Source organism: Bactrocera oleae, chromosome 5, assembly GCF_042242935.1.
Source record: "Bactrocera oleae isolate idBacOlea1 chromosome 5, idBacOlea1, whole genome shotgun sequence".
NCBI classification, from domain to species: domain Eukaryota; kingdom Metazoa; phylum Arthropoda; class Insecta; order Diptera; family Tephritidae; genus Bactrocera; species Bactrocera oleae.
The window spans coordinates 34,024,913-34,050,016 of NC_091539.1; the positions used below are offsets into that span (position 1 = coordinate 34,024,913).

Here is a 25,104-nt window from a genome sequence, read left to right on the forward strand (position 1 = left end):
AAAACGATAATATAACAGCAAAGAAACCTTCTAACAACTTCGAAATCACCTGAAACAGAAATCATGAAATCAGTCTCCACTAGAATACTAAATGAGCATTTTGGTTGCAGTAGAGTTTTGGAGTATTTTGGTTGCGGCCGAAGTGAATGTTTTTTTGTTTTGTTTTTTCTTAAAACAAACTAGTTTTGATTAAAAGAAAGATTAATAAATAATAGTTTTCTAATTTCAATCACAATTTTTATTTACTAATTTGCCCACCTTAATGTGTATGCCCACCTTACACACTTGTACAAATACACTTAAATCACATATCTTTCACCAATTTTAAATGCCACAGCACGTACTTCACTGCAATCAACGTTTAGGATTTTCTAGGACTAATGCACGACCAATGTATCGCTGATATATGTTTGTGTGCATATATATTAGTCTGTGTTTGGAATCGCACATATCTACATTTGCTCGTACATTGCTGTTCGACGCTGATGGCACTTTGGCATTGCGAGGCATATCCGACTTTGTATTAATTAATGGCTAACTTAAGTGTATTAGCTATGTTTAGCCGAGCTTTAACAAATGGCTGACACAGATTAATCGAGAGTTTGCACGCGTTATAATGGTTGTTGGCTGTGCGCTGTTTAACTATATTGCTAGCGTTGAGAGCCAGAGCAAATACTAAAGTATATTAGTTTGCTTTTAAGTTTAGCAAGATTCTTATACACTTGACGGTATTTATAATACGGACTAATTTGATAGATTTCGTTCCATTATAAGTTGTTGAAGAGAATGAGAGAGAAAAACATTTAATAAAACATGTTCGCTTAAATATTGTTAGAGCAATAAAGTTTTAGGAAGTTTTTACAAGCTTAAAGATGGTTATAATAATATATGAGGAGTTCTTCAGAGGCAGAGCTCTTACTTCGGACCTCTGCTATCGAAAATTTGATCGTCTGAAAGAACCAATTGCTCAGAAGCGGTCATTTTTGTCTAATAACGGGGGAGTTATGTTCATCCGGACAATGCCATATCGATAAAATAAAAATAGATAAAATCGAGTCGATACTACCCCCAACTACCCCATATACTACAATAGTTATTAGTTCGTTTTTCTAACAAATTGCCGAATATATCGTTTAATGTGTGAATTATATTATATATGTATATGAATATAATATTGCTTGAAAATACGTTCCCAAGCATACCTGAGTAATGCCTTCCTTACTTGTTTTCATTTAATTATATATATACTTGTATATAATATGTTTTAATTTTTAAATGCTAAAGATGTTTTTAATAGTTTCCTAAATTCTATTACTTTTAAAATTAAATTTGGTAAAATTAAATTTTTAATTCTTTTTTTATTCTTTACAACGCCCTAAGAATATTTCCTCACTCTTACATTGAATGCGCAAGAAAATTCAAACATTCGCAAATTCATTTTGAATAAGCTCTAAGTGTCCTTTATCCTCACGCAAATTAAATAACATTAAAACATGTTATGCCGCCATCTTCGTTTTGCGCATATACAGTTATTTCATGGTATGCAAATTGCTTTTTCACAAATGCAATTTTTGCTTCAACAATTAAAGAGCCCATTAAGACAAGGCCCTCGTCGCCACGCTAACGCCAACGTCAAGGCAAATCGGCAAATCCACGCTACCTTATCAATATTCCTACTCATTTGGGTAATTGCTGCAAAAGTAAATCACATTTAACTCACTCTCAATAAGCCACGAGTTGTGATTGAGCCTGTCCCAGGAGATTATTAATTACCCTACTAAATCATGCAACTTGCGGGGGGAGAGGCAACGGCAGCACTCCGGCGCTTGTTGGCTATTCATACAAATCCACAAACATTTTGTTGCTGTTATTGTTACGACTAAATCCTGAAATATGCCGACAAAGCAAGCGTTCGGCAATAGCAAAATGAATTGAAAATTTTTCGAAGAGCGAAAATTTCAGGAAGAACCAACATTTTGCGATTATTTGTAGCATTTATATTTGTCTCACTGCCGATTTTGTAGTTCTATTTACTTTTATTTTGTTTCAAATGTATGTAATCAGGTAGGTTGCTTAACGCGTTTATTTGCCAGTCGAGTTGTAATTGGGCGTTATTGGCTCGTGCGTCTGTCGTTTGCTGTCTGCATGTTATTTACATGAGAGAAAATATTTCCGACATTAAGTTAATTTGAATTCGAAATGCGTGCCGAATACCAAACGAAATTGGTTACTGTTGCAAAAACAACGAAACCCGATTTATGCTTTACATCAAATTTATGCAAAATAGTTGAAAAATTAAAAATAAAATTATTTCGGCATTACGTTGTTTTGAAAACTTTGCAATTTGCACATAAAATATTATAGTTATCGAGTTAACTGGAGTGTTAAATAAATTTCAGTATTTACAGTATTTTGATTATAATGACGATGATTGAAGAACTGCGTATGTGGTTGTGGCAGAGAACTAATAAAGTTTGACAGAATTAAAAAATTATTTTCAAAAATATCGTTATAGAGGAGAACATATCTTGAAAGATAATATATTTTGATAACACTCGTTTTTGAAAGCTTCGTTATTATATATTGCTGAATCATATTTCTCCGTATTACATATAAAAAATATGTATATTTGGTTTAGCCCTATATTTTTCACTTTCATGTTATATCTTTCATGATTTTATGATCTTTTTTCTAATGTCAGTGTTGCAGTGTTGAAAATTTTTATATAAAATGAATGACTCGGTGTTAAGGAATGACTGTCGAAAATTATATAAATTACATTACAATATTTCTTATTCATATTTAATCGCATTGTGGTATTCAAAATGTTGAAAGATGTTACACAGCAAGCACTTGGAAGAAGACGTTTAATCACCTCAGCATTTCTTTCTTGATGGTGCCGCCTTTGCGAGACTAAATCGATTGGACCAGCAGATTCTGATGAGATCAAGGAGCTCTGTTGAAGTAAGAGTGTTTTGATCCAGCTTTGAGAGTAAATTTTTGAAACCTCAAAAGAATTGGCTGTAACTCTCACCTAAATAACATCTCATTGAATGTTCTTTTGTAACTCGCTTAAAAAATAACGCGGCTCTTATTAATAACATAAGAAGAGGTCAAAACGTGCAATTACCCTAAACATCAGAATAACAAACTCAGCCGAAGAGTGATTCAGCATAAGAGGTAAGTAATGTAGAGCTAATGATACTGGTATCATACTCAAGAAATACTGATACATGAAAGTTACTCGTATATTATTCTTAGTATCGTCTAATATTTTGATTAATTTCCAGAGTTTATTAATGATCAGAAATTGGTGTCCTAGAGGTAATGTATTGTATGGTTTGTCTTTCCTGATATACTCATATATATGTTAGGATATTACTCATAAAACTTAGAAGATGATTTCTAAATTTACGACGAATAGATTTGACGAATTAGAGGGTTTGTTGAAGTTATTCAATCCTTATATGGTTCGTTAATTCCCATCGTCAGCACAAACAACTCGGAAAAATAATATCTGAAATCAAACAAAAACACGTAAAATTCCTGAATTTTTTTCGAAAATTGTATTTAAGGCATGGTACCAAGGGTGGGATTAAAACAGCAGAGTCCTCGAAGTTTAAGAAGAAGATCTTGAAAAGCAAATATAATCGTACAGCTTAAAATGCTTGGATTCACTATATTGAAACTGTTTGTTAGAACTCTGGAAAACCCTTTTGCAAAGGCAAAAAGTAAACGAAATGAAGGTATATATACTGCCCGTCCAAATTCTAAGAGTTAAATGGGTTTGTCGAAAAATTGTTGGGAGAAAATGGCGAAAAGATCTTCCTACTGCACAAGAAGGTTATAAATAATAACAGAGAAATTTGCAAAAAAAAAAAAACAAACAATTGAGCGCTCAAAAATGAAGAGCTATGAGCAAAACTTAGACTAAGATTAGAACTTCAGTTGTGTAAGTTATAAGATGAGTAAAATTTCGAATCGGTAGTATGTTTGCATGTATGTATACAGGGTTTGTATGAATGATTGATAAGTACGCAAGTATGTATGTATGGATGTATGAATGAATGTAGGTTGTAGTATGTTAAATGCACCTACCGTTCCGGTCAAATTGTTTAAAGTACGTATATTACGTTTTCTACGCTTACGCATTTCTAAGTAACGCAAACGTTTTCGTGTTCGTACCTTTGGTGGGCTCACTTCTCGCGTTGATATGCCCATCTTTTCGTGGTGCCGCAGCTGCACCGGATAAATGATCTGATAGTAATGACCGCCGATACGGCGTACTAGTTCCTGATTTTGACGATACTCTTTAAGAAGGCGTTCCACTTCACCTGTAATGAGAGAAAAAAAATTACAAAATTAGTATAGGTGCAAAATTATGTAGTTCAAAAAGAGAACACAGGGATTTACAAATCAAATGTTTGTGTTTAATTATAAATTAACCCTGGGTCCACTTTTCCTTAAAAACGCTCTCGTAGAAAGTTGAGTTATCAAACAGTTTTATGCAATTCATAATTATGATTAAGTAACCCTATTTAAATAGTTATAGCAATTAAGCTTATCTAATAACGGTTCATTTATAAATATGTAAAAGTAAACTATCTCTCTTTTTTAATTAGGAATATTCATTTCTAGTGTAAAAACTTTACTACTTGTATAAGGTAATTTTTATAAAAAATTTCTGTACAATGGAGCACAGGGCAGTGTGTTTTCCTATTATCTGGTACGTTTCAATCCTCTAACTTAAAAAAAATGTATCTTTTAAATTTCAAATAATTTTACTTTCCAGGAGATATCCAGTTCCGATAGGCATTAATTATATCTATTAAAAATCCTTCATTAATGTCACCAAAGAAGTGATTTGAGGTCTGAGGGTTCAACTTTATCTGTAATGCTGAAGAAATTCCAGGTTCAAATCACCAAAAATGTGTGCTCCTTAACTGAGGTGGATAACCCTAATTCTAAACTTTGTTTTCATGCTTAGAGGAAATCTCAGAGGATATTTACAGTGGATTGCACTTGGTCAAACTAACGGGTGATCCAAGTCAAGGTACTTTTTTGAACAGATTACGCATAAGCCGTATCAAGCTGTCATGTTATTTCTTGTTTAGTATTGATTGGCATTTTATAATGGAAATGCTTACGCCTGAACAACGTTTTCAACGCGTTCACCTTAATTACGAAAATTCACATTCTGTAAATAAGAATGATTTCGCGCGCTTCGCTCAACTTATGGTCAAAATAATCGGTACGCTCAGTAGTACTATTCGCAAAACCATCACCCATCTTGAGACCCAGCATTCATTTTGGAATAATACTCGTCCGAATAGACCAGGTCTAGCACGCAGGGAAAAAAATATAGTGGCCGTAGCTGAGACTTGGTGCATTTTACGTCGAAATCTTAAATTGAAAGAGTAAAAAATACAGCTTATGCAAGAACTGAAGCCGCCCGACCTTTCTAAGCGACATTGCTTCGCTCTATGAGCTCTTGAAAAGTTTCAAGAAGATCCAAAGTTTTCGAGCCAAATTTTGTTCAGCGATGAAGCCCATTTCTGGCTCAATGGGTATGTAATCGAGCAAAATTGCTGCATTTTTGACGAAGAGCAACCTGAAGACATTCAAGAGCTGCCATTTCATCCAGAAAAAGCACCGGTTTGGTGTGGTTTGTGGGCCGGTGGAATCATCGGTCCATATTTCTTTAAAATTGATGCTGGTGAGAACGTAACCGTCAATGGCGACCGTTACGGGCAATAATAACCGATTATTTAATGCCTGAAATTGAAAGTCGTTATCTCTACTTTTCACACATGGTATCAATCAATGGATTTATTGAGAGAACACTTCGGTGAGCAGATAAGTATCTGTTTGTTGTGTGTTGTTAGTAGTTTCAGGTTTTTTGGGATATGTAAAGTCTGAAGTCTATGCGGACAATCCCACTTCGATTCAGGCCTTAATGCAAAACAGCACGCGTGTCATTCGCCAGTTACCAGTCGAAGTGCTCGAACGAGTCATCAAAAACTAGACTCAATGGGTGTACCATCTGAAACGTAGCCGCGGCCAACATTTAAAAGAGATAATCTTCAAAAAATAAATGCCAAAGAATGTATTTTTTTCTTTAAAAAAGTAGGGAATATCGAAATGCATCACCCTATAGTATATCTATTTATAGCGATGTGAACACAAATAATTCTCATTGTTTGAAAAACTGAAAATAAGTTCTAATTAATGGAAAAGCAAACGCTCACAATTACAAAAACAATAAAATATGTTCTGGATTTTTAAGTTTTGCAAATAATTAAATTTTTTAGTTTTTGGGGCGCTGGAACGACAAACAAATGCTAGCGAAAGTCAGTGGCAGTTGTGGGCGAAAGTATTCAACGAAATCAACGCAGAAAGGCAGCTTCAAGCACGTATGTTTGTGTTCGGGTGCAGCGAATAGTGAAAGGGAAACTTTTCAATTTAGTTTCCGCTCGAAATTTTCAATTAAATTTACCTAGAGAGAATTTCCGTAGCTAATGGCAGCAACACAACGGAGATGCTAACCTCAGGCGCAGCTGCAAAGAGGTGCGCCGCATACAAACAGGAACAAAGCTAATTCGGTTGAACAGCCACAAACACGCACATACAGCGAAAACGAGTGAATTTTACAATTAGATGAATGTGCAAAACTTTTAATTATTACAACAAAAAATATATGTTTTAATACTGAAATCTTCAAACTATACCAAAAGTCTAATTTTAGACGTATCAGCAGCCATAGAAATCATATTAAGCGCGTAAAATAGCGACTTAGCAGCAAGAAAGCGTGTCTTTCAGCCACCTTAACTGGAAGTTGAACCAAGTCTTGTTGTCGCTAACAGCCACTCAAACTAATGCCACAAGTGTCAGTTGCAAGAGTTTTCTCTTTCAATAATTCATAGCGCAGCAAATCACAAGTCGTCTTACTAAAATTCCAGAAAAAAAGATTAAAAAAATAAAAATCAAACTCTGTGCAGCGCTGGCGGAAATTAAATTTACATTGCGGCAGCGCAGCGAGCGCACGGAAGTGAAAAGGTCACACCGCATCGCCGAGTCATACTCGAGCCACTCCCCGCCCTACTTCTTTGCGCTGTTTAGTGCACAAACACGAGTGAAAAGAAAATTTTGCAAATGACAGCGAAGTTGTTGTAAAATAATTTTAGTTTAAATAGCAGAGAAAGATGTTTGTTTTCTGCACTTTGTGGTCATGCGTTTGTAAGTATGTGAGTTTGTGTGTATAAGAGTGTCTTTGACGGCAGTTTTCTAAGTTAAAGTAAGTGAGATCATTGCTTATACACAATGCAACTAAGGTGTAAGACACATTTCGGTGAAGGTTTCCTCACAAGCTTAAAAAATAAATAACTTTACCCTTTTCCCTACGGTCTGTAGAGGAACCCGAAAACACAAAAATAATGCAATAAAAAATTACCCCTATTATTTATGGCAACAGCGCCAATATAGAAGTCACTGGGTAACGGCGTACAAAATTTGCAGTATTCATGGCAACTGGCTAATGATCATTGGCAATTGAGTAGCCAATCGCAATTTTTGCTGTGTTATATGTTATCCCCCTGCGGGTAGGGGCAAGAATTTACCCGGGGTATGGAATGCCTGTCGTAAAAGGCGACTAAAAGCCAAATGCACTATGACTGTTAATTTATTTTGCCCAGAATGATCAGCATAGTAAATGATGTCAGAAATAGTGCTATAATACTCAGCTTGAACTGATATTATAGACTTTAAATGAAATCCCAAATAAAAAGACATTTGAAGTTAAAGCGACAAATGTCACCAGTCATTGAGTAATGGGTAGCTCAACTGGCAGTAGTTTCGGCTACACAGTCTGACCGGAGACTCAACTCTGGTACCACGGGGAGCAGAATGCCCTTGGACTTTGGTTCAATCTGCTCAGTGGGTTCGGCTCTTTGGGGAGTATCGTGGTGGCTGTGGTTTAAACCTAAATGCTGGAAGGACTGAATTTTCAGTTCAAAAAATAAAGTTGCACAAGTAACTGGGTGCCGTACCCGAAAACGGAAGAGGTTTTAGGTCGGCCTCGAATCTTACCAAGATGGTCAGTGTGCCCCTACACACTGGCCACTGGTAACCAAATTAATACTTGCAAATAGCTCGTATTATTTGGGGCGCTTATCAACGCATTGTTTTGATACGTTGTGCTTTGGAGCACCGTGAGGTAAGGCCGTCGCCGGCAGGTACTCACGTAAAACACACCGGACGTTGTGTTATGTGTTCCTATAATCCCTTGTTTTTGTATAAAGAATTGTCAAATTTAGACAACTTCGCAAGGTATCATTTTGTTGGCATGGTTTTAGCTGAATAAAACACTTTTTCTTTATTTTTTGGAATCCCGGAAGTTATATTCCAAAAGAAAATAGAGAAGACGAAATATTTTATACCCTGAACAGGATCAGTTAAATTTGCCACGTAGTTTGTAATACCTAGAACGAAACCTTAGAATGTCCATATATATACAGAATCAGTGTGACGAGTTGAGTAGATTTAGCCATGTCCATCTGCCTGTACGTATGTCTGTATATACGCAAACTAGTCCCTCCGTTTTTGAGATATGCAATTTTACACACGGCCTTTTCTCCCCAAGAAACTGCTTGTTTGTCAGGAAAGACAATATCGGATAACTATACCGTACAGCTTTTTACAAACTGATCGACTGAGATCAAGTTCTTGTATGTAAAACTATTTTATTTGTAAATAGTAGTAGAGAGGAATAAGCTTGCTGAAAATTGTTGTGGATTCTTCCACCAACACCAGATGACAGTGCATCTACGTATGTGTACAGCCACGCTATGAGTGAACCATGTGCTCATATTTGACAATGCTTCCGCCCATTTTTTAAAGACTGCCAGCCTTAACATGGGTGTTGCCCATTTGTTTAAATTACTAGTGGAAAAAATATAATCTTTTGGAACAGTAAAAATGCATAATAAACTGTAACTTAAATGCATTAATATACATTGTGATATGAAGCCCTCAGCCAGTCTGGTAATTCCACATACAATTCTTGTATACATATCCAACTGCAGAACTTCGGAAGTTCACTAAATTCAATACAGCCGAACTAACAGGTTAAGTCATAAAGCATTAAGAAGAAAACGGTAAATAGAGTAGTGGCAATCTCGCACACAAATATTGACATGAATTCGCAATTTCGATGACAGAGCCAATCTTGAAAATTGCGAAATTCAACTTCCGTTTAAGCGGAAATCTATCAACAAAACTGATAAAGAAGATGAAGATGAAAAATTTGTAGCAAACGACAAGTCAAAAAGAGAGAGAAGTGCAAAAAAATAGAAGATGGACGGTGAGTGAAGGGTATGTGCCAAGAGAAGAATGAGAAGCTAGAAAGGAAAAGTTCAATTTATTTATGCAACTCTTCACAAAAATTTTAAGTAAATCAGATTTTCCTTATCAAAGCCTGCAGATAGGAAGCAAAATAAACAACGATAAATACGCATAAACCCACAGGCGGACAGAGAGGTATACAGTCAACAAACTGCAGACGACACGCAATTCGAAGTAAATGAAATACTTAAAAAATGTAAAGATGTTTTAAAGAGCTTCAATTTACCTAAGTGCAATCAAATTCTCGATTTCTATTCAGATCATAATTCAAAAAAGTACAACCGATGTATATCCTTCACAGATTACGCATTAAGTGACTGATGTGAGCGCTGCTGAAAAAGGGAATATTAAGTTTGACACGAATTTTGTAACATCCAGAAGGAAACGTCGGAGACCTTATAAAATATATATATAAATGATCAGCATGATGATTTAGCCATGTCCGTCTGTCCGTCCGTCTGTTTATATGTAAACTAGTCCCTCAGTTTTTAAGCTGCCCTTTTCTCACTCTGCTCATTTGTCGGAAAGGCCGATATCGGACCACTAAAGCATATAGCTGCCATACAAACTGAACAATCGGAGTAAAGTCCTTGTATGGAAAACACTTTCATTTGAAGAGGTATCTTTCCGAAATTCGGCATGGATTATTATTTACAACAACGGAATCTCCGAAGAAATTGTTTAGATCGGATCGCTATGTCATATATATATCATATAAACTGAACGATCGGAGTAAAGTGCCTGCATGAAAATTTTTTTTATTTTTTATTGCCGATTCCCGAAATTAAATCTGAATAAAGTTATTGTAAGGTACCTTTGTATCTGTGAAGGGTATTATAGCTTCGGTGCAACCGAAGTTGGTACAGGTAACACTTCATTTACTCAGCGGTGGATTTACCGTTAGCAGCAGTTAATTATAAAATCACAACAACTAAACAATTGCGATTTGGGCAACAAAACACAGCGCAGATGATACATGCCGTTGACACGTTTCCGCCAGTGTGAACTTTCATACACACCTGCTCTTTCTCATCTGCTTGACAGAGATAAACGTCAGAGACGGGTGATAAATGGTTGGTTGAGTATTTCGAACGGCAAATGGTTTAAGGCTATACTTGAATTAGCTGCACTGACATGTGTACACGTATATTTGTGTACAGGTAGGTAGTATGCACATTTTAGGCAGCTGGTGACCTTCACTCAGTTGAGCTTAGATTCGGACTCGAATCATACAAAATTTCACTCAAGGTGATTATTAATTACCTGACGAAATAATACTCGCGAGAAGAAGTCGATATATACATACATATGGATACTTACATACAAAGTTGTTCACACAGTGTTGCCAAACTTCTTTTATATCTCATGGGGTATGGTTAAATTAAGGATCTATTGTGGAATTACAGTTGTTATTCCGAATGAAAACACAAACTAAAATCAGAGGGATCTAAAAAAATGTAAAAAAAACTTTTCCGTTAAAGTGTGCCCTTCTTATAGTTCTACGGTGAAAATGGATTTGCAAAGAGACGTGATTGCAATTATCGAACAATTTCGAAAACCAGTCGCAAGGTAACCTTCTAATTGCTATAATTATCTTAATAGAGAACTCAGATCCATGGTCCCCCGAAGATACGTAAGCTTACTGTAACTATATTCGCCAACAAATCAACACTCAAAAAACAATTCGAAGGTTAAGTGTAAAATTTCGATCAAAAAATGTGTATCGGTGCTCAAGTTTTTTACGATTTAAATATATCTCTGGCGATTTTCTTACTACATCTCTTGGATGATGTCATTGTTTGATATATTCCCTAAACTTTATCATCCTTGAATCCACTTCTACTCTGAGCAAGTATGAAGCTGTGAGAATATCTTAATAAATATCTGATAAAATTTGACTCGTACTGGCTCAATTAAACTTCGTGCGCAAAACGAATCAATAAAAAAAATTGCCTAGATTGGTGTAAACTTTGTTATGTTCCGGTGAAGTTTGATCTCCATACCTTAATTAGTGAAAATGAAAATCGTGGTGTTGGCCTTAGAGAGATATCGAAGGATCTCAACATCGCTTATGGATCCGCTTTACACATTTTGGGTAATGTTTTGGGTATGAAGTGTGGCAATGCTGAACTCATATCAAAAGACCTGCATCTTTTGCCAAAAAGAAGTCTCAAGAGTGATACTTGATAACGTAGTTGAGGACCCTACGTTGATCAAACTCATCATTATTGGTGGCGAGACATGGGTTAATGATTGTGACGTCGAGACGGTTCAACAATTTGGCAAATGGCGTTCCAAAAATGAGCCGAAACTAAACCCAAATTCGCGAAACATGAGTACTAAAAAGTTGGATAAGTATTGACATGCTTGTATTGGCTCAAAAGGAGCCTATTTGGAAGACGTGAAAATGTTGCTTTTTTCTTGTCCGTTTAGCTTTTTTTAGCAACTAGTGTGATTCGTTCGATTCGCTACTCTGTTAATTAATGTACTAACCAAGACGCGCTGAAGTGACCAGAGATATCTAAATACTGTCCCGAAGAATAGGAGGAAAGGACAATAAAAAAAATATGCAAAAGTATTCAATAATTTAATGTAAATGAAAAATTGTTTTGAAAATTTAACATTTTATACATTAAAGAAACCCGAATTCAAAGTATAAGAATAATATATATATTTTTTTTCATTTCGCTTTTGTTTTCAAATTGACTTGTATTAATTATAATAATGGATTGCATTGGATGCATTACACTCATTTTTAAGTGAGATCTATACTTCAAAATCAGCAAATTAATTCCAGTTGGCAATGCGGCGATAGTACTACTAAGGAAGTAGGAACTTTTTAATACCGTTATACGTTTGTTTGTGCAGCAAATGTGGGTTAAATAAAATGTACGCATAGTAATCAATTACCTGCCCACGCGAAAATGTAATTAATTATAATTGTATACTTAACTTTGCTAGTAAGGGCGTGAGTCCTACATGTTTGTGGAATTAATGAATTAATTTAAATTGCATCTGAAAGTGGAAATTGAATTATTTTATATTTACCGAGAGCATTTAGTAATTAAAAAAGTTTGTTGAGTTACGAGTTGTAATCTAATTGTTTTGATGCGCAAAACCAGAAAATTAAAATGTTCACACAATTCACGGAACTACACGAATGGATGAACTCAAATAAAATTAAACTTTTTTTCATAGAATTTTTCGTGTTTCATTTGAGAGCTAATGTTTACTTAAATGAGATGTATTAATTAAAATAAATTACAAAACTCGTTGGTTTTTCCTTTCTGAACAGCAAATTATCTAGTAATTAGCAGAGCTCATTAGGGATCGCTTGCTACACTATTCATTACAATTTTTAATTCAAATAGTACACCAGCGAGAGGGCAATGATGCGGTTAAAAACTAACAGGTGAACTCATGTTTTATTTTAATATGTTCACAAGGAAATTAAAGTAATTTCTCTCGAGCTGTAAAATTGCGGGTGGATAATTGGCGAATCGAAGACGTTTCATTATAGAATGATCGATTCTCCGAAATTTTAATATTATATATTTTACAGCTAATGATCGAAGGAATACGATTTTTAGTAATAGCTTCGTTTTTTAAGCCACTCTAAGTTTACATTTTTTGGGAAGCCGTCATTTTGTCAAAAATCAATATTTTGACCAGTCTTTCGATCATTATCTGTAATCATCTATTCTTACAATAAGTTATTTTGGTTTTGGATTTTAGATAGTTTTAAACATAAAAAACTACATACAAGTTGGTTAAATAGTTTCTGTGCTTGAAATAAAAAAATACCGTTTTTGATACGAAATATATTTTTTTATTTAATATAATCTGCCTTAACCTCAATACACTTATTCCAATGATCCTCCAATAAATTAATGCCATCCCTATAATGACTCTCCGGAAGCTCTGCAAAATACCCGTCTACGGCTGTAATAGCTTCTTCGTTCGACGATAAACGCTTTCCACAAAGGAATTGTTTCAGGTTTCTGAAGAGGTAGTAGTCACTCGTACTTTAATTCGTTGAATTTTGTCATTGATAAAACACTTTTTTGAGCAGGTGCATTGCCTTGATGAAAAATCTTTTTTTTATGCTGCAAACCAGGTCTTTTCTCACGATTTTTTTTGATCCAGTTTTCGTTGAATTGTTAACGTTTGCGGCACTAATTTGCAAACAGCTTTTTCATATGTAATTTTCCATGTAAAATCTGAAGCACTCGTTCGTCTGAGTTGCCTATGGCAATAGCAATTTAACACTTAGTCAATCTTGGATCTTTACTAACAATATTATGAACTTGCTCAATGGTTGCTGGTGTGGTTGCATTTTTTGATCGTCCTTCGCGTGGATCGTCTTCAAGACTATTTCGACCACATCTTAATTCACCAGCCCAAAATTCAACGGTGCGTTTTGAAGGTGAGGACTCCTTTTACACTTCTAACAATTGTTCATAAATTTCCTTTGCTTTTAAACCCTTTAAAAGAAAGAATATAATTACTGCGCGATATTAAATTTTTTCCATATTAAAAAAATACTCTGACACGTCAACTTCAAATAACTTGTAAACAAAGAATTAATTGACAAAATGACTTGTAACTTTGCATGTGTTCTCACGACAGATGTGACACCAAAAAAAGATTTGGAGCTAGTAGTGCTATTTCTTGGTGAGACCAACTAACTTTTCAACCAACCTGTATATAGCTCCTTAACGGTACAACATCATTGCGAAAATATTTCCCGTCATTACGTTCTAGCGATTGTTTCGCCAGTTTGTTCGGTTAACGGTTGTTACTGGAATTACATTCTTCATAAACGTTTTCGTTCTGGCAGGATCAAAATGCTTGCGTCTTTTTGGTCGAGGCCAACGTCTTCAAATGTTCAGGTGGGATTTGTCGTAGCTCCACGAATATCAGTCTCGTACTATGGAATATTTTCTCAGCAGCTTCACAGCGTTTTTGTTTCCACTGGAATTTCGTTATCCAATTGAATTGACAACTGAATGGACAATTGGTAATTTAGCCTTTCAATATATCATTATTTCTTAATATACCAATAAAAGTAGGCGAGTCAACTTTCATTTAGCATAAAAGATTTTATAATTCCTTATTTAAAGTATGCATTACAATATTCAGCACTTTATGGAAATTGTGGCTACCACAACTTGTCAGATAATTGCCTGCAGTAAATGCACCAAATATTTCATTGCAAATAATAATGGCATTCACACGTCAGTGACATTCGCTTATTATGAATCAATGCTGAGCAATAAACTAAAATTAAACTTAACCGACTATTTGCTACCGCAACAGTATCCAGCTTCCAAATGGTGTGGTGAAAAAATCGATTCGTGTGAGATTACAAATACGCCATTAATCACAGCAGAAAATACATTTAATGCTTGACTTCAGGCCGTCACAGCAATCGTCCGATTGCAATCGAGAAGTGCAAAGCTGGCAGAAAGCACAAAGCGCTCAGCTGTACAGGGGAGCATATGAGAGCAGGATTGCATTAAAATTTGACAAGCGGTTGACAGACTAACAGAAAGATAAGTGTGCAGTTGAGATTACATAAAGTATATGCACATATATTTATAATGAAGTAGTGAGTTGTAATTAAATATGTAATGCATGCGGTTGTAGGACAATATGTGAGGGGCCTCGCTCGTCTTTGAAGTACGGAGGCGACAAAATAAGGGTTTCAAGCAAAGGCAAGGCTATACCTCATACATACATACACACATACAAAAATGCATTTACATATACATACATACAAGTATACCATATATGCTCTCATAAACCTCTTGACTATGCTGGAAAAAATTTTTTATTTGTTTATAAAGTCAACTTTTTGCTCATACGAGTGTGCGGTCACCTTAAAGTAAACGATTACGTGTCAACTTCATTCGTGTACCCCCAAAAACACAACAACAATAATTTTTAGCGTCATCCAGGAGCTACCTTCTACCTTTTGTTTCCTCATAAATTCTGATTCGTTGGCACATTTAAAGCAACACATTACAACCCTACCATGCGCACATACACACAAACACATATTCACATGTATACACACATGCAGACATTCCCTCATTTCGTAAGTAGTAAGGTTTATGGAATCATTCTACAAGCGAATTCCGTTTCCAGTTGCATGGCTTCCTCTGCACTCATCCAAGCGTTGACTGAATACATCAGCATAAGTTCTTATTATTTCCTACAGCGGCAGAAGCAGAACTGTTCATCAACGGGATGAAAGTAAACAAGTAAAAAAAATTTACAGCGATATTTTACTTTGGGCACAATCTTAAGTGCAGTGGCACTTGTTGATATCACCAGCGAAGATAAATTTCAGCAATTATTAAATTATTATCTCAACTTTAATTTCTATATTATCCGCCATATAGTAGGTGCTCTTTTTTTCAATAAAAAGTACTCTGTAACTATAATGTTTACGATTTTCTCGAAACGCTGTTCTTAGAGTTGTTGAGGAAAATTTCTCCGAAACGGCTGGACCGATCGACTTCTGGATATATTTGTCTTGGAATACGATTTTTGATAATAATTTCGATTTTTAAGCCATTATAAAGAATAAACTTTTTTCAAAAAACTTTGTCACCTCCAGACATATTTTTTTTCAATTAAAAGTGGAATTTTTTAGAAGACTAGATTTTGATCTCAAACAGCATTTGTCGTATAATTTTGAAATAAGAAGAAAATGTGGGAATTTTATAGCTAGGTACATCCTTTTTTAATTTTTAACTACTAACTACCTATAATGAACAATAACGATTTTCAAAAAGCGTAGTTTCGAACTTTGAAGGCAAATACTTCGATTTTAGAAGCATCGAAAAACGAAATAAATATTTTTTTCTCGTGACTTAATCTTTCGATACAATTGGTTTGGTCCACTACTCGGAAAAAGTCGTTTTTGCCATATATTGATTCCAGACGTCAGTTTACGCTCTTAAATTCTAAATTGATTCGAAAAGGTACATGAAATAATATTTTATACAATAAACTGCATCTTAACTTTTGGTATTTTCGGTTCCCATTTGTTTTTGTATATGATTCAAAATGAGCTGAGCTTATCAGACCTTTCAAACCCTATCTTTTTTCATAAACAAAATGTGGGTATTTTTTTTAAATTTCGTACATGTCACTCCATCTAAACGTTTAGTCTGATTTAATCCAAGTTGAAGTTCAAAGAATATTTGCATTAAAAATGTATTCCTTGTTACACTGTGCCCCAATGCCGTTTCCCTGCTTGACTAGCCGGCAACTGGTTGTGACAACGACAGCAGGAACGTCAACTATTACAAGCGCTGTAGTCTTCTAGGTCCCACCACTACTACAGTTCTGTTTATAGCGACATTAAGAGCATGTACAACAAATGTACGAGTGATAACAACAGCGACAAGTTGAAAATCAACAACAACCATTAGAAGCAAGTTTCAAACGGCTCGTAAACCAAGCTGACGCTGCTTTCAACTCAAACACAACAAGAACAACAAAACAACAACAGCATCAAACACAACGCTGAGCCAGCGTTAAAGGCACGAACAACAATGCAGAATTACCTTGTATAACTTACCTTGTATAAACTCGTATGTAGGTAGGTGGCTTGGCTGCAAATGAGCGCTGTCATTACCGCTTGCGAGTGGAAGTATGGAAAGGAGCGCAGAGCCTAGGCCTAGACACGAAGTCGGTATAGCAATAACCACGAGGCTCAGTTGTAGGTTCATGAAGCTACCTTCTGCGTGCGACACAAGGAGTAGAATCAGAAAAAACAAGCCCAGATATGGGCGCCGGTAATATTTCGGATAATCCTTACTTTCGTTGCCTAGTTCGTATGCGTGGCAAAGACAAATGGCTGCGTGGTAGTGGCAGGTGGGAAATGATAATTGAAAATGAGCGCCGGATGGAAGCAAATTACTTGGGCGGTTGACGGTCGGCTAAGCGGATGACAAAGACGACTGAATGAGAAATAAAAAGCGAAATATTTACTTACACATATGCGACCATATTCACGCATGTACGTTCGTGTGTCACTCGTGTAGCTGTTATCAGCGCAGGCGGCAGGTCACGCACTGTGAAGGAGTTACAGCCACACAGAGCAGGTGCGATAAAGCACGCGTCAGTTGAGTGAAAGGGTAAACAAGGTTGAAAGGTGAAGAAGAGGAAAATAAATTACAAATACTCCTGCCAATACGACGACGGCTTTATCGAAGTTATTTCCTTGTTTTTGCGCTGAAATACCTTCCATTGTATTTCCATGACTTTATTTCTGTGTTTTTTAATGTAAAACATCTCGGGATCTCGTGACTGCTTAAGGGAATGCGATTGGGTGCCAAAGTGCTTGAATGTCTTAAGAAAACAAAAACAACACGTACTCGCTTACAAGGTAAACACTAACACACGCATGTAATATATTTTTATACCCTGAACAGCGTTTGCCACGAAGTTAGTACTAGTAACATCCATCTGTATATACGCAAACTATTTTTTCAGTTTTTAAGATTTGAAACGCCTCACGTCTCTTTCTCCCTAAGAAGCTGCTCATTTGTCCGAACCACCGATATCAGAACACTACAGCGTATAACACACTGGCCGATCACAATAAAATTTATGGAAAACTTTTTTTTATTTTACAATATATAATCGCAAAATTTGGGTTAGATTATTTTCTGTTTATTCTAAGAAATAAAAGGGAGCGATCAAAATTAGAATAGAGATCTTCTCTCATCCGTTTTTTTAAATGCCCCAGTGGAGGGTGTGTAGCTTCGATCATCCGAAGCTAGCGTTGCTTCTTGCTTTTTTATATCTTATTTATTTTTTGCTTACTTCAGCAACTTCAGCTGCCTAGTTTGCGCAAAGATTATCATTTATGCAAGTATGTACCGTTAAGTATGTGCATATTTGCAACAGTTCACCGGAGGCGCAACACATTTGCAAGGATAATTCAATCATAAAACTTTTCTCATTTGAATACACGAGTGTAAACGCCAGCGAAATGAAAAAACATGTACGAAAAATGTGCAAACATATTGAAGAAATATGGCAAGATTAGTACAAAATAAACGCCGAAAACTTCTGCTTAAAATTTTCTCCATCCAAACGCCTCCATTACATTTTAAGTGAGTGAAATATGTACATATGCTCAGAAGGGGTTAACGTTTTGGCATCTCAAGCAAAAGTATCACAAAAAATGTCCCCATTATTCATTGCGTTGTTGAGGTTATGATCCGCCTGCTCTTCACCGTCAAAAGCTCTAAACTCCTGGGTTATATTAAAACTTCCATTAAATTCACACATTTTTCATGTAAATCATTCTGGTTCATAACTCATGAAATTCGAATGAACCCAAAGTTTCGCGAAGATATCTTAATGCCTTAAGGGCTGAAAGAGATTAGATATGTGATATTGTGATATACAAGTATGTAGAATATTGTTGGTAGGAATTCTTAAATTTTCAAAAACAATGAGTTTATATACACAGGCCACTTCCTGCCTAAACTTGTTTAAGAAATGAAAAATTGTTGCTTTGTTAGTTAAAAATTGCATAACCTGAAGTTTATGAAGTTTCATCATTTACCTCAACATAATAATAAGATTGTGTGTTTTCGGGCTAATATTTGAATACATAAACTTCTACAACGCTAAGGCTTACTCTAGTGTATGTTGCATTTATTTTCCTGGAAAGTACAAAATACTTCTATTAGATGCCATACCCATAATGCTATGCCATTGCATGCAAAGAGCTATTGGAAATCTAACATGACTCGCCATTTCGTCGTCGGGGTCCGAGAATGTGTAATTAGGTCGACAACTTTTAATAAATCACTAAGTTCTTAATGCATCCATAATACTAATTCGTCGTATGAAAGATTGGATTTTCTAAAAAAGGTCCCAATCCTATGGCTTAGGATGCCTCACAGTTCATACAATATGTCCAGCTAAATTTTATATCTTCAATTTCCTTAAGATGCTTTACAGTTCTGTAGGGTATTATATACAGCACAGCTCTTTTCAAAAGACTCAGTTTGAGCCCTTGTGTTCATTTGCCACTAGCGATCATTTCAAATTTTAAAAATTCTTGATTAACCAGACCATTGTGATGCGAAAATTTAATTTGGACACCATCTGCTTTCTTTCAAAAGTGTTAAATACTTGTTTCAGCTTTATGCTCTAGAACTTTAAAATGTAGCGAGTAGCAATGATGCATCGTGATGTTGCTGGAAGCCAAATTAAGTCAACTACGGCATGGGTTCCCCTTCTCTAGAGCTCTTTATAAGTAAGAAAGATGCTGAGCGGTTGAAAAAGCACATGAAATTTTGAAAACGAAAAAGGATATAATTACTACTACCAACATTGATTATTTCTTCGCTACCAGAATATACATAGAGAATTATTGTTGAATTTACATTTAGTAATTCAATTTTCCTTTACTTATACCAACTCATTACTTTTTTAAATACACTCTCGAATAACAATATCTCTTCTCATTTTCGAATACACATATATAAAAAGTAAGCATGAGAAACCGTTTGCTAAATAATGTCCCGCTAAAAATTGTAATACTTGTATTTGTTCCAAAAACTTAATTTTAGTCGCACACAATTTCTGTATAGATATATCTGTATATATACAATATAAATGACTCCCGTTATTTATGATATTCAACATTTTATCCCAACAATGTTTGCAATGCTCTGTTTTATATTTTATTGCTGTTGTTATCGCTTTATAGCTCTGGTTGCCAACAAGCCTTGTTTGGTTTTGGTGTGCTTGTTGTCGGTAGTGTTGCGCCGCTTGTAGTGCGCTTGTGTAGTGGCGAGGCTGCCAGCTACTCTTGCTTTCTAGCATTATTACGTTTTATGACAGCCATGAATACCATGTTTTATGACTCGATGCACAGCTGAGTGATTGAGTGAGTCGACAAAATAACTCCGAACGAAATGCAATACAGTCGCGTGAGTTGGCAATTTAAGCAGTTTATATATTCCATGACTGGAGACAATTGCATATGAATGTGTGTGTGTGTGAATATGTAATTATTTCTAAAAAAAAGTTGTAAGAAATTGCTTCTGATTAAAACGCCGCCGTCTGTCGACGTTATTGATTAAAATAAATTTAATAGATTATTTTTTGATGCATGAAGTCTTATGCTGAATTTATGTACAATAGTATGATCAATTATGTAGTCGCACTTTCGAATACGTTATACCATATACTTTGAAGCTCTCTTTTCTATTCAAAACACGAAAGCAATACATGCCACAGTCGTCATGAGAAAATAGAAACGGAGATTTTGTGTAATTTACATTCATTCAGCATGTTCAATGCTAATCGAAGCAAGTTTTGGAAACGCCTCGGCGATTATTTTACAACGACGACGATAACAAATGTAAAAATAATTAATAACGCATGGAATACCTTATGGAAAGCATCTTCAGTACTTATTTAGGAACTGTGTGAAAGGAAAAAACAAGACAAGCTGCTCTATAAGCCTATCTTCTGCTGTGCATTTAATTTGTTGATTATACTGAAACTTACTGGCATTATGACGTTAAGCTTCCCATTAAATTAAAGCGATAATTAATGCGAAACCGGAGCTATAATACCCTTTACAGATGCATTTCATGTAACAACTATACATAACTTAATCTGGAAACTTTACCGACCAACGGTTTGCATCTAACGGAAAAAGCTTTTATAGCCCTTTCTAACCACGTTGATATAAATATCCCTCAAGTCGAATTAAGGTATTTAGTAAGGGTATTTAGTAAGGAAAAAAGATCTTTTTTAAAGAAAAAAAGAGAAAATTCAACTTAATCTCCTCATTAAGTTTATTATCATTCGAAAGAACATTCTTTGGCATTTATTTTTTTAAGATTACATTAGAACGATGTCGCAGCTACGTCTCAGATGGTCCATCTGTTGAGTCTGATTTTTGATGACTCGTTCATGCCCAATTTCTTTCCAACAATTGCCGTTTTTGAGGAAAAATCATCCATGATTTAATATTTTTAAGCATATTTCTCTATGTTCGATTAGACTTCGGATTATTACAGATCTCTTTCTTTAAACATAACAAAACTAGCAAGTAAAGCAATGCTTGTCTTCATAAATCATCCAGGCACCATTAGGAAATGTATGCTGGTGGGTTTTTCAGCCTGAACCGCATTGATCACGTATTAATTATAAGGGTAGCCGTATAGCCGACTTCAACGAAGACAACGGAATGGGTCTCACAGCAAAGATCCTCATATAAGTCTGCACGAACAATTTAAGGTTATGTTTGAAAATATAAATAAGGCTGTAAAATTATAAGATAAGACCTCTTCTGAGGGGTTAATTGCAGTCGTTGATTTAGGCAAATTAATCAAATTCAACCGATAGTTCGAATATCACTCAACCGCCTCCTTTGGCGGGTATATTTAGATTTACATACAAGCAATACCAAAAGTTCAATATTTAACACATGGATTGTTTAATTACTATAGGTGCTTACTCATTAATAACAAATTTCATAGAAGAAAAAAATAAAACAATCTTTGAGACAATGTATTGCTGCACATGTAGCGATTAAAGGTAATCTAAAGTAAAGGAAATTATGATTAAACAAGTCGATCACAATTCTCAACGACGTTGAGTAGAGGTCGCAAAAGAGTTATTTGACAATGAGCTGAGCACCCTGCATTCACCAAACGCATCATTACCACTAACGGGACGTAAGTTTAAGAATATGATATGAACGTGTCCAACAATCTAACCAATGGCGCTCCAAAAATGAGCCGAAACCAAAAGACCAAAATTTGCTGAAAGCACTGAAGGCCATACCAGAAGAGGCTTATACGTGTATGGAAAATGCGATTCACCCTTAGTATGCTTGTATTGGCCCAAAAGAAGCCTGTTTTGAAAGCGATATTAAAGATTTGCATTAAAATGCGTGAAAGTGTAGTTTTTTTTGCCAATCCGGGTCAAATATGATCAAGATAATATATCAAATATACGCGATATTTGAAATTCGAAAAAAACAAAACCGACTCCGAAAAACTTAAGACTAAGTTGATTGCAAAAATGTGGCAAGAACCGATAAGGAACAGGTACAAACGAACTGAAACTGAAGACCAGCACTATAAAATATCTAAAGACATTTTCTTGAAGATATTTAACTCCTTATAAATTTGTCTTTATCCATAATTTAAGGAAACACTATGCTTCAAGGTCATTAGCAATTTAATGTGAGCAAATATCGCAAAAATTCGATACGGCAAAAGCAAACATCTACTTCCATTTCATAAACTCATAATCAGAAGATAGCGCACCACAAAAATGTTGTGGTGAACTCGACAGCAGCTGTGCCCAGCATCAATGGAATGTGGGTGTGTGAGTGTGCTGTGTGGCATAGTTTTCAAGTAGTTTTTGGCGATAATAATACTCGTAAAAATAAACAAATATATGAAAACACTGAAGTAGGTGTTTAAAGATAAAATTTTCCATAAACTGCACTTTGACTTCGGCAACGAGACACAGCAGCTGCCTGAGCCTTAACCGCTCGCACGCTGGTGAACATTACCCAAACGACACACCAGCAATATATATAATGGATATAAATATATGAAAATCTACGCATAAAAGTCGAAACTTGCAACTTTCGCAATGCGACAACTTATAGACAATACGCACCCCTCTTCGCTGCTGTTTGCACGTTTGCTGTGATTTCCGGGATTTTTGTTTTTCACTTGTTTAATTCGGCATTTTTGATGACCAGATTTGCACATGACAACAACACATGGGCTGCATTTGTTTCGTTCAGTGCTGGTAACGCGGCACCCATCGTCCTCGGTTGCACGCTTCGGCTCGGCATAACGACACTCATTAATTGACAAAGTTTTGCAATTAAAAAATCGTTGCTATCCGAAAACCCGAAACTCTACTTAAAAACTAAATCTGCTGTGCGGCTGGTGGGAATGTTGTGCCACTTGCTGTTGTTGTTGTTGTTCTTGCACACTTCAAAGTTGGCAACAAACTATTTATGAGCACAATGTTGAGGCGGCGTTTTGTGATACATCAGCTGCAGTCAGCGACAACAATACAACGAAAGCGTACAACAACAATAATTGTACCAATTAACAACAACACTTGCCATCGGTTGTAGTTGCATGGTAATAATAATGATTTTAATTGTAGCATGAAAAACTTCCTGCTCACTAGTGCGAACGGTTATATTGCGAAACTATTTTCAGGTATTTAAATGCACGCTCGAAAGAGTCTTCTCAGTCTTTTGCTGCGAAATTTCCAAGCAAACACAGCTGTAGCTTGATAGTGTAATAAACAGTTATGCGAATTTCATATGTATTTATAATCCACACTTCATAATATCACATGACTTGATTTTGAATTTAAGCCGAGTTTAAAAATTTGAGGTTGAGCACACAAGACAACAAGCCAAGTTTTAGGTATGAAGACGAAGACTATGAAAATAAATATAAGCTCGACTTACCAGTGAAGATTTGATTAAAAGCTCACAGAAACAAAAATCTTAAGGAGACAGTTAAGAGAGCTGCGCTAGAGTGACGGAGCATCTGAAATGTTTTTTCACAATACGGTTTATGATATTATAACTTGTAAAACAAGCCAGTGTAGAGGTAAAAGCGGCCATGTAATTAATACATATCCTAATCCCTCATTCTTTTAAGACTGAAGCTAAAATATAGACGTTAAATACAATATATGTACAACTATTAAATTCGCAAGCTGCTAAAACTACAAGTATAAGGCAACCTGCACAATCAGGACAACCGCAACCAGATCCGTTTCGGATATCTATATATTCAACCTAAGAAACCAGTATTCTAACAGCCTATTGATTGTACAAACATAGCTATAACATCACTAATATAAAAGTGTCAGATCGTTCAAAAGACATGGATTTATTTACACCCGAAAAATGCCAGATCTACAGTCATACCCGAAATAGTGTTTGATCCATAAATATATAATCAAATAAATATAGTTGAAAAAAAAAATAAAACACACCTTTTTAAAACACTTTAAACTAAAGGGTAAAAAATCTTTATTAATATAAACTTATTAATTGTTAATATAAAGCTACGGTAATATTGACCGAAAAGTACTTGTATTATTGAAAGAAAAGTGTGGTATGCTCGATAAACATACCACGTACGCATAAACCATGAGACGCGTTTCTCACAATAATACAAATCTTTTTCGGTCAATATTATATTAAAACAAGTAAGGAAGGGCTAAGTTCGGATATAACCAAACATTTTATACTCTCGCAAAGTAAATAGTATACTCGTTTGAGATTTCTTTGTGGATTGACTGATATTTTCGGTAGAAGGTCAACTATAGGCACTGGGGTCCCCATATTTAGTACTTAGGGGCTTGAACAGTTTTGGTTCGATTTAGACAATTTTTGGTCATAAAGTGGCATACTTTAAACGTATTATTCACGCAAAGTTTTACCCCGATACAGTTATTGTTGCTTGATTTGCATAGTGGAAAGTGAAAGAATCAGATGGAATTGAAAATGGTGTTATATGGGAAATAGGCGTGGTTGTAGTTCGATTTCGCCCATTTTCGCACTATAACATAGAAATATGAAAAAAACGTTATGCACCGAATTTGGTTGAAATCGGTTAAGCAGATCCCAAGATATGGGTTTTCACCTAAAAG

General features: G+C 35.4%; 1 protein-coding gene across 12 annotated transcripts in view; it reads right to left on the minus strand.

Moving 5' to 3' along the window:
- mmd (disintegrin and metalloproteinase domain-containing protein mind-meld) overlaps positions 1-25,104 on the minus strand; it is a 509,673-nt gene that overhangs the window by 247,727 nt on the left and 236,842 nt on the right. For all 12 annotated transcript variants that reach the window (XM_036371745.2, XM_070110649.1, XM_036371747.2 and 9 more), the window contains exon 4: positions 4,186-4,334. In XM_036371745.2, coding sequence (XP_036227638.2) covers positions 4,186-4,334 — 149 coding nt within the window. The remainder of the gene's footprint in view (positions 1-4,185; positions 4,335-25,104) is intronic.